Source organism: Ipomoea nil, unplaced genomic scaffold (genome assembly GCF_001879475.1).
Source record: "Ipomoea nil cultivar Tokyo-kokei standard unplaced genomic scaffold, Asagao_1.1 scaffold3142, whole genome shotgun sequence".
Classification (NCBI taxonomy): domain Eukaryota; kingdom Viridiplantae; phylum Streptophyta; class Magnoliopsida; order Solanales; family Convolvulaceae; genus Ipomoea; species Ipomoea nil.
Genome location: NW_017619570.1, coordinates 521,442 through 531,933, shown reverse-complemented (window position 1 = coordinate 531,933; position 10,492 = coordinate 521,442). Strand labels below are relative to the sequence as shown.

Below are 10,492 nucleotides of genomic sequence, written 5' to 3'. Positions count from 1 at the left end.
CTACAAATTTATAGGTCGTCGAGTATCATACTAGTATTAATTAATACATATTAAAATATAGTATGTAATTAGTAGAATGCACTCGTTATAGTAATAGTTTAAAATTGGACTCAGCTACTCTAATTCTGATGCGGGATAATGGATAAAATTTATCTGATATACACCATTTTTTTTTTCTCAAAAAAAAATTATATAAATATTCAGCTTAGCTCACTGGTTATTTGGACGGAGATCTAGCATAAATATTCAGTTACCAGCCGTTAACAAAATTTCGATTTACTGGTTTAATAATCTCTATATAACAGCAAGCTCAGAGCCAATAATGGCGATAGCGTTCACAATGAAGCCCTCCATCCACCGCTCTTCTTGGAAATCCAAATGCAAAGTTATACTACTGCCATTGCTCATACTTCTTACGGGAGCTAGTGCCACATCCGGCGGAGGAGCAGCTGCAAACACCACAATTACGAGTAGTGCAGCTATTAATAACAACAGTAATTACAGCGTGACGTACGATCGGCGGTCTCTGATCATCAATGGCCAGCGGAAACTGCTCATCTCCGCCTCCATTCACTATCCCCGCAGCGTCCCCGCCGTAAGTGCCACCGCCAACAGCTAATGGTTCCAGTATTATTTCATTTTAATTCTCTCTTGAAATTAGCACTAGTAGAGCTTGTTAGATATCAATGTAGTGTAACTTTAATTAAATCAAGTTTACCAGAAATTTAACCTTGTAGTAGTGGAAGTGGAAGCTATGTTGGTCTCCAGCCATGTCTTCTCAGTTGTGTTGCCTCTTGAACGGTAGACTTGCAAGTAACATTAGCCGTTTTGTTCTGACTCAGAACTTTAAATGCTGTATTCTTTCCAAAAGGTTGTATCCCCAACCCCAAGGACCCCCACACCCCGGCCCGACAGAGCATCTGGGAGGATGTAAATTATGGTAACTCAACTGGATCACAGAGGCTAGACCTTTGCTTATTATGCACAAGGAGCCCCCTCACTACATAATGCTGTATTGGGGTTATTTTGAGCAGCATGAGTACTGTATATTCTGTATCCCATCAATACATGCTTTATATTGGGCATATATTGACTAACAATTTCTAGTTATTTAGTCTTAGTCAACTTGCACTACATAATTAAGGTCTTAATATATAATATATTATACCAGAAAATCCAACAGAGTGTTAGTTTTTTTTCTTGTACGCTGCTGTTAGTTTCTTTATTAAAAAAAAAAAACAGATTGAAGAATAGACAATAACTGCAACTTGCCAGCTTGCACTACTTTATTTATTTATTGTTGCTTCTCTTGCTTTTGTTCTGGAATTAATTTTAAAGTGCAAAAGGAAAGAAACTGTTGATATCTACATTGTCATTGGTGCAAGATTATACCTTGTGTAGTGTTAGCTTGAAACAATTGCTTGTTATGTTTCCTCCACGTTAATTTCATTTTTTAAAAAAAAGTTTGATCGAAGACTCAAAAGATTCAGATTATTTTTTCTTTTCAGTATTTCCTGATTTTTTAGTTGATGACTCTGGGAATTCATTAGATGTGGCCAGGACTTGTTCAACTGGCAAAGGATGGAGGAGCTGATGTTATTGAAACTTACGTCTTCTGGAATGGTCATGAGCCTTTTCCAGGCAAAGTGAGGCTGCAACTTAACATAGAAATTCACAAAGTCTTCTTCATTCTTCTTTCCTTTCTTAATGTATAATTCAATGTTTTTCCTTGCAATGTCAAACATTTCAGTATTACTTTGGTGGAAGGTATGACCTTGTCAAGTTTTGCAAGATTGTTCAGCAGGCTGGTATGTATATGATTCTTCGAATTGGACCATTCATTGCTGCAGAGTGGAACTTTGGGTAAGCCAATATGCATCACGACCAGTGGTCTAATGTCTTCATTCTATACTTCAACAGACTTACGAGATCAGTGATTATGTATATTAATCATTTAATCCTCAATCACCCAGTCTCTGATAGTTGTGAAAGGAAAACAAAATTATGACCTTGCATGAATTAAGGTTTAAAATTTTGATCCATGTATTTAATTGCTTCTGAAGTTGTCAAAACTCTGTGAACAATGTTTGAAAATTGAAATATTACGTTTTGCTGAAGAGAACCTTACTGTTGCCTTAATAATGCAGTGGAATACCTGTCTGGCTTCATTATGTGCCAGGTACCATTTTTCGGACGGACAATGAACCATTTAAGGTGCGTACATCATTGAAGCATAGCTATTAGATACTAAATCAAATTTGAATATATGTTACTAGTACATTTGTTCAGAGGATCATATATTCTTTCTGATAATCTGGAATGGAAATTCCAGTATTACATGCAGAATTTTATGACCTTCATAGTAAATCTGATGAAACAAGAGAGACTTTTTGCATCTCAGGGAGGCCCTATCATCTTGGCACAGGTACTTGTAGCTCTCAGCTCTCAACAGTAGGGTTTAAATCAGTGGTCTTCTATTTGAGTTATATATAACATGTAAAAGGAGTCGTGTCTAGTTTAATTAATATTTTTAATGCTTTACGCTTTAAAAGAAAACTTCCAAATGCTTCAGGGTAAGTGTATTATATTATGTGGCTTTACTTGTGATGATAAGTGGCAAGGAAAGCCACTTAATTCAGGATAATTGACTTTACTCTTTCAAATGATCTTTTGCTTGCCTGCTTAAGTTGTAACTCCTGATTTACGAATGTCTTGAAATTTCATGCATCTATCTTATGTATTTTACAGGTAGAAAATGAATATGGCTTCTATGAAGCAGCATATGGAGAAGGAGGTAAAAGGTATGCCTTGTGGGCAGCAAAAATGGCTCTTTCTCAAAATACCGGTGTCCCTTGGATAATGTGTGAGCAGTTTGATGCTCCCATCGAAGTGGTTAGTACTTGCTGCACCCCTGCTTCCATGTGGCACTTTCTGGCTAACATATTTGTTTAATTGTTCGGTCGTAGTTCAAAATGTTGTTATTATCTTCAGTTCATATGCATTCAGGTGTATTCATTCACTTCCCAAATATTGTTATCCATTAATATAAGATAGAATGTCTATATGAGTACTCATAATAAGAATGAAGGAACTCTTTGATTTTATAGATTGTAACATTACTTTGCCTTCTGCATAGTATGGATTACATCGTGGAATTAGCTTTTCCTGGCTCTTTCATGTGCTTATCTACTAGTACGGTACAGTGTTCATTTTGTAAATTAACATGTGTGTGCCATTTATTCCCTTCATTTCATTTAAAAATGAATAGTTTTCAATGGCTCTCTGACTTGCATTTAAAAGGATATTAATATTTATGTGGGATAATCCACTTCAATTCAAAACATTTATAGACATATTTCTTTGCAGATTGACACTTGCAACTTGTTTTACTGTGATCAATTCACACCACTCTCTCCAAACAAGCCCAAGATTTGGACAGAGAATTGGCCTGGATGGTAAGTCATTCATATTATCTCTCTTTTTCCTTTTTCCTATTGGTAGTAACATATTGGTTTAACGCAACATTTCATCATTTTAAACCCTTGAAAAGTAGGGAGCAAATGTGAAAACAATAAAACTGTCAGTTCATCCATGTTTTCTTTCTATTTGATGGTTAATCAATTATAAACTGACATCAGTTTTCTGGGTTATCTGTGGGTTGACCAACGAGGAGAATCCTAAATTCCTTACAATTAAGTCAATTTGTAGATCTAAATTGCTATTACATTACTGTCAACAGTAGTGGAAGTGTTCAGAGCATTATTGAAGCATAATTGTCTAAATTGCTATATTCACCAGCACATACCTTCAATTATATAATGTGAAAAATTTCAGGTTTAAGACATTTGGGGCCAGTGATCCTCACAGGCCTCCCGAGGACATTGCTTTTTCTGTTGCTCGTTTTTTCCAGAAAGGTGGAAGCGTACAAAACTATTACATGGTAAATTTATTAATTATTTCATTTCCTTAAGTTAATTTAATATGTATAAGTATTTGTGTTTCATTTAATGGTGCTTCAAATGATTGATGAGGAATTTTGCTCTTTTTATGTTCAACTCTTATTATTTACTTTTGTTCATTCATTAAATAGTATCATGGTGGAACAAACTTTGGTCGCACATCAGGTGGTCCATTCATTACCACAAGTTATGATTATGAAGCACCAATAGATGAATATGGTAAAGATAAAATATTAAATGATTTTTTGGTGTGCATAAGGTCTAAATGTTTCATTTTTAGGTAGACTATGATATTATCTATTTGTCTGATGTGGCTTCCAGGTCTAGCAAGATTTCCCAAGTGGGAACACCTTAAACAACTTCACAAAGCAATAAAGTTGTGTGAGCATGCTTTGCTGAATAATGAGCCCACCTTGCTCTCACTAGGTCCTTTACAAGAGGTGACTTCTAAATTCTAATTATTTTTGCCTTTGGGTTTGAAACTTTGAATATATGTTCTATAATTGCTCTCTCTCTACAAGGCAAGAGGCTTTAACCTTGTCTCTTTATTTATGTATTTATTTATTTTTTGTTATTATTATTGTTATTATGGTGGAGTGTGGAATAGTCAAGGAATAATTTTAAAACTAGACTCTACTAAAGAAGAAATTAGTCCTTATCTGTCACTGGTGTAAGCTCACTGAAAGATCAGTATTTTGTAGGCAGATGTCTATGAAGATGCATCAGGAGGATCTTGTGCTGCATTCCTTGCTAATACAGATGATAAAAATGATAAGGTGGTAGTATTTAGGAAAATGTCATACAATCTGCCAGCATGGTCTGTCAGCATTTTACCAGACTGCAGGAATGTGGTGTTCAACACAGCGAAGGTACCTCTAAATATCTGTACTTCAAACCATTTTAAATCAGGTTACTATTTGAGTAGTTTATATGAAGAGCTGACGTCTAGTTTAAAGTTCCCGATTGACAGGAAAATAAATTTTTGACGGGTTTATGAGTGAACATCAACGAAGCATATGTCTCCTTCTCCCATTTCCTGTAGTTTGCCAAAAGGATTTCTGCAGAAATTACAACTTTTTCTTATGAAACACATGAAGCTAGAGACCACTTCGTCTGAATGTTGTACACAATCAATTGTAAAAAGGAAATCTCGAATGGATAACAAAGAATGTTTCAACTTTCAACACACATGGAGCAATTTATAAGCAATCTAAAATCTTATAAGCTAAAAGATGTGCAAGAAGAAGATTTGTTATTGATTATCTGATTTGGAATCTAATTTTTATATTTTAACAGGTCAGCTCTCAAACTTCTTTAGTTGAGATGATACCATCAGATTTGCAGCCATCATCAGCATCACCAGTTAGGGGCCTGAAAGGTCTTCAGTGGGAAGTCTTTAAGGAAATAGCTGGAATTTGGGGAAATGCTGATTTCATAAGGCGTGGCTTTGTAGATCACATCAACACTACAAAAGATACTACTGACTACCTTTGGTACACAACAAGGTTTGTCTGACTTGTCTGATTTTGGAGTTGCTTATATATCATTCTCATTTAAGCCAAAATCACAGACATATTTGATAAGACACAGATTAAGTGGGAAGTCTAATATAAGGGATCATGAAAATTAGTTAACTGATGACCAACTTGACCTATTCTTACAGTTTGCTTAAGAATGTATGTGATCTTTTTTTTTTTTTTTTTTTTTTTTTTTTTTTTTTTTTTTTAATTCCTCGTTTTCTCTTTGTCCCATTAATTTTTGCATGCTTATTAATATACTACCTGAATGACTAGTCTTTTGACCAGCCATTAGACCTCAAAAGGAGTAGCTTGTAAACTAAACATGCTGAGAATTAATTCCAGATTCGTTTGACCAATTAAGCATATGTCCTTCAATATGCTTCTCACTTTTTATTAGTTTCTTTGCCACGAATATTTTAGTCCTACTGTATTTCAACTATTTGCATTTGAAACTAGCTTAAGTGCTTACAATTTTCAGTTATTGGCAGTTTGTTTGTTGATGAGAATGAGGAATCACTCATAAATGGAGGCAATGCTATCCTTCAGGTTGAATCAAAGGGCCATGTTCTGCATGTCTTCATCAATAAAATGTTTCAAGGTGAAGATTTTTTATCTTGAGCAAATTCCACTTTTAGTCCTTGACTATTGTGGCATTGCCACATTTAGTCCTATTCTTTTAATTTTGCCATTTAGTCTTATTCTTTCACAAATAACAAATAAAAAATCCGATTACTCAATTAGGCTATAATGAACATGAGCCAAACCACACTAAAAGATTGAATCCAACCAATTAGCTAGCCTAACCCATGGCCCTATAAGCCCATATATTCTCTCTTATTTTATTGATGTGGGACTCTTAACATGATGAAATAATTTTACTTGCACTGTGCTTGGTTCTCTCAGCTACTGCATCTGGAAATGGTTCAGTACCATCGTTTAAACTGCGAAGCCCTATTTCCCTCAAGGCAGGGAAGAATGAAATTTCTCTACTAAGCATGACCATGGGCTTACAAGTATGTTACTGAAAACTTTCTTCATATAATGTAGATGTACTCCCTCATATAACATTTAAGTCAATGCCTAACAGATGAGGAAACCATATGTCCATCCAGTCTATAGTGCCATTCCAAATTGCTATAGCTGGTTTACTTTTTGCTTATTGTATTGTTTGTTTGTTTTTTTTTTTTCCAAATGGAGATATCATGAAAGTTTAGAACAAATCTGTAGAACGTATATGTAGACTACTAAATGTGTATGTATTGAACTATATGATCAAGGAACTGTACAAGATACGTATTTATACATGCTAGCAGAAGGGTCATCCATGCTCTCAACCACTCATTTCAAGTTCAAAATGAGTAGTTGAGAGCTATTCTCTCAACCTCCCTCAATCTCTTCTAACAAAATGCATTGAGTCAAGAGGAAGCTCTTTATAGGAGAATTATACTTTTATGGCAAACTAATCAAAAAAGGGGTAGGATGGGGCCTGGGGGAATGGAAATAATTTTTTACTAGACCTAATGCAATAGTTTCCTTTTCATCATGCATTGCATTGAGTCATAATTAAAGTGTCCTCTTGGACATGTTTATCGTAGTAATGGATCAGTATGATTGAAATTCATTTACCATTTGCAGTATGTCCAGTTGTAGTTCTACCAAGGTATTAGATAGAAAAAAGTAAATAAATAATAGAACTTTTTAAGAATTGCTAATATATGATGTGAAAAGCATGCATTGGACCTAACAAATGGTTTGTAGAGAACCAATAAAATTGAGATTTCTTGTTACCAGGATAATGCAATTTAAAGCTACTTTTTTTTTTTTTTTTCTTTAATGGTGGCATATTCTGTTATTAAGATGGCAACTAGTTCCCCAGATATTAGAAAAGATTTGTTGCATCAGAAGAAGAAAATATAGCTGATTCATTTTTTTTTATGAATTGATTGGAATAATCGATTGCTGAAACTCGATCAGTTTGTCTTGATGAATGTTGCTATTTAGTTTCTCTATATTACCCTTACAGCTAACTGTTTTTGTTCTATAGAATGCTGGATCATTTTATGAATGGGTTGGGGCAGGTCTAACGAGTGTAAAAGTTGAGGGGTTCAAGAATGGGACAGTTGACTTGTCTTCAAACACTTGGACCTACAAGGTACTCCTTTTTCCCGTGTACCCATTTGTGCTGGTTTCCATTGTTTGTCATAAATGCAAAAAAAAAAAAAAAAAATGTCTTTTATTTTCTTGTTAATTCAGAGTAGGCATACTTCTAATCGTAATTTCATACTAGGAAACCATTCTTTGACAGCAATAATTTGTTGACATAAAAGGCCATCTGTCATTTTTTGTTGTTGATCTGATGGATCAATGTATTACTTTCTATAATTTGTTAGGAAGTCATTACTACAGATTTATAAATCGAGTTCCTCAATGAAAGATGAAGCACTAGATGTTTGATGCAAAATGCTCTCAAATATAGCCCCTTCATCTCTAATTAATACGCAGATTGGGTTAAAAGGAGAAAGCCTGAGGATATATGAGGGATATGGTTTGAACAGTAAAATGTGGGTACCAACTTCAGCACCACCAAAAGGACAACCCCTAACATGGTATAAGGTAAGAAGCAATTCAAATCCTTTGCCTCTGAAGTGTGTTTGAATCCTTAACTATATGCTCGTGTGAGAAGAAAGATATATGATCAATTGTGATATTGCAGGCTGTGGTTAATGCTCCACCTGGAGATGAACCTGTTGGACTTGACATGATCCATATGGAGAAAGGCATGGCTTGGTTGAATGGAGAAGAAATTGGTCGATATTGGCCCAGGAAAAGCTCTAAAAATGATAAATGTGTTCTTCAATGTGACTACAGAGGCAAATTCAGCCCTAACAAGTGTAACAAGGGTTGTGGAGAACCCACACAAAGATGGTAAGACCAGGTGTAACAATTAAAGAACGCTCAAAGCATGATTTTTTTTTTTTTTTTTTATATTAGTCTCACCCGAAGAATGATAAACTTGGCCATTTTATGCAATTAGGTACCATGTGCCACGGTCATGGTTCAAGCCAGCAGGAAACATCTTGGTGATCTTTGAAGAAATAGGTGGAGACCCTACACAAATTAAATTCTCTCTCCGAAAAGTCTCAAGCATCTGTGCTCATGTTCCAGAAGATCACCCTTCCCTTGATCTTGAACATCTACAACATGGTGAAATTGAGAAAAACATAGGAAAGCCAACTCTTAAATTGAAGTGCCCAACGAATACTCGAGTTTCTTCGGTTACATTTGCCAGCTTTGGAACTCCTACCGGCACATGTGGCTCCTATACTGAAGGAAACTGCCATGACCCAAACTCTGTCTCATTGATCAACAAGGTATGACAGTATGCCTTTCTGAAACTACTCTACAAGCAGTCAAGCATTATTAGTACAACGATTATGACATATTGATGTGCTCTGTTATAATCCAAGTGTTATATTGTTCTGTTGGGCGGAGGCCGGAGGCCGGTAAAAGGTCAAGTCCATCAATTGGAGGCTAGGAGGATTGTTGGGTGGAGGCTGGTGAAGGGCCAAGTCTAGCATCCTGCCTCTCGAAAATGTGATTGCGGTCTTTAAGGAAATAAAATTATTTCTTCGCTACGAGCTATAGCTTTTGGCGTTTGTGTAGCTTGGGGGGGGGGGGGGGGGGGGGGGGGGTAGAGTTGTTGGCGGAGGCTGGTAAAGGGCCAAGTCCATCAATCGGTGACTAGGGGGATTGCTAGGCCATTGAAAGGCCAACTCCAGCATCCTGCCCGGCGCTTGATACTAACAAGGTCTAGCAACTCCATTTTTTTCTGTAGTGACTTCTGAGTTCTATAACTGTTGTTTTGCAGGCTTGCATGAACCAGAGTAAGTGTGCAGTAGAACTCTCTAATGGGAATTTTAATATGGGATTGTGCCCCAACACAACAAAAATACTTGCAGTTGAAGTCCAATGTAGCTGAAGGATGCGTATTACCTTATATTATATTCAGCAAAAAACTATGTTATTATTATGTTGTATTTTCTTTTTACTGTTCTTTTAGTCGATTGTCCAAGCAATAGTTACAGCCCAATATGTAGATAGTATCTGTGTTTGCATTTGTCCCCTTTAACAAGCATAGTTGGTTTGTCTTTGAGTTGAGCAAGATGAGCGAGTAAAGATCTTTTAAGAAACATGTATAAAGATGTAATTCTATGGTTTCACAAAGGTTATTGTAAACTAGAAGAATATGAGGTAAAACACAATGAAATTTAAATCCATTCCTCTCTATCATAGATTAGGAATGGAAATGTGGTAAGGGTGAGGCATGGAATGCCCGCCTTTGCATTCCCGTCTCGCATATGCACTCGTGTAGGTATGTTGGGAAAAATGCAACGTCAGTGCGTGATCTAGAAGCCTTTTAAGAAACATGGACACTACTGGTGTATGGTTGAAAGAAAATCTGTGCCGTGTTATAATAACACTACCTTAAAAGCGTTATTTGCCCGGTAACGGTGCAGTTAGAAACCAGACAAGCTTTTGACAGGCTACACAGACCAACTACGGATAGCTTGCACTAACAATCACGTAGGCGAACCTCACTATTGCTCAGACTTTAATAGGCAGACACGAATTATATATATATATATATATATATATATATATATATATATATATATATATATATATTATAATATAGAGTTAAATCCACTTTTGGTCCTACATTTATTGTGTGATGGACACATTTTGCCCAACCTTTTTAAAAGGCGGACACTTTTGGTTTATCGTTACATTTGTTGTTAAACAACCGTGAGGTGGGAGGGCAATTTTGTCCTTTCACGTGTTATTCTTCGTCTGTATTACTTCGGTCATTTTGGTTGAGTTACCGTGTTGTGTTCCCAACTCCGATGTCACTTTCATGGTGGATTTGTCGATCTCTGTGTTGGCACTGGAACGAAGCGAAAACAGAGTCCTCGGAGTCGGCGATGATGTTGACCCGAGCCTTGTAAATTCTAG

At 36.0% G+C, this 10,492-nt stretch overlaps 1 protein-coding gene across 1 annotated transcript; it reads left to right on the top strand.

The window, feature by feature from the left end:
- Positions 1-306: 306 nt before the first annotated feature.
- On the top strand, positions 307-9,715 carry LOC109166954 (beta-galactosidase 10). Its single transcript, XM_019315857.1, has 19 exons — positions 307-595; positions 1,551-1,646; positions 1,751-1,863; positions 2,148-2,214; positions 2,333-2,425; positions 2,749-2,892; positions 3,367-3,455; positions 3,835-3,940; positions 4,091-4,178; positions 4,281-4,399; positions 4,661-4,828; positions 5,256-5,464; positions 5,968-6,077; positions 6,383-6,492; positions 7,524-7,631; positions 7,982-8,092; positions 8,193-8,404; positions 8,514-8,850; positions 9,348-9,715. The coding sequence occupies exons 1-19, from the start codon at positions 323-325 to the stop codon at positions 9,456-9,458; spliced, it is 2,664 nt and encodes an 887-aa protein (XP_019171402.1). The 5' UTR covers positions 307-322; the 3' UTR covers positions 9,459-9,715.
- The last annotated feature ends 777 nt before the right edge of the window (positions 9,716-10,492 follow it).

Bases quoted from the DNA above. Each gene is read 5' to 3' on its own strand.
- LOC109166954 (XM_019315857.1), top strand. From the start codon at position 323: ATGGCGATAGCGTTCACAATGAAGCCCTCCATCCACCGCTCTTCTTGG. The intron at 4,400-4,660 runs GTGACTTCTAAA...AGTATTTTGTAG, and splicing joins CACTAGGTCCTTTACAAGAG to GCAGATGTCTATGAAGATGC. The intron at 6,493-7,523 runs GTATGTTACTGA...TTTGTTCTATAG, and splicing joins GCATGACCATGGGCTTACAA to AATGCTGGATCATTTTATGA.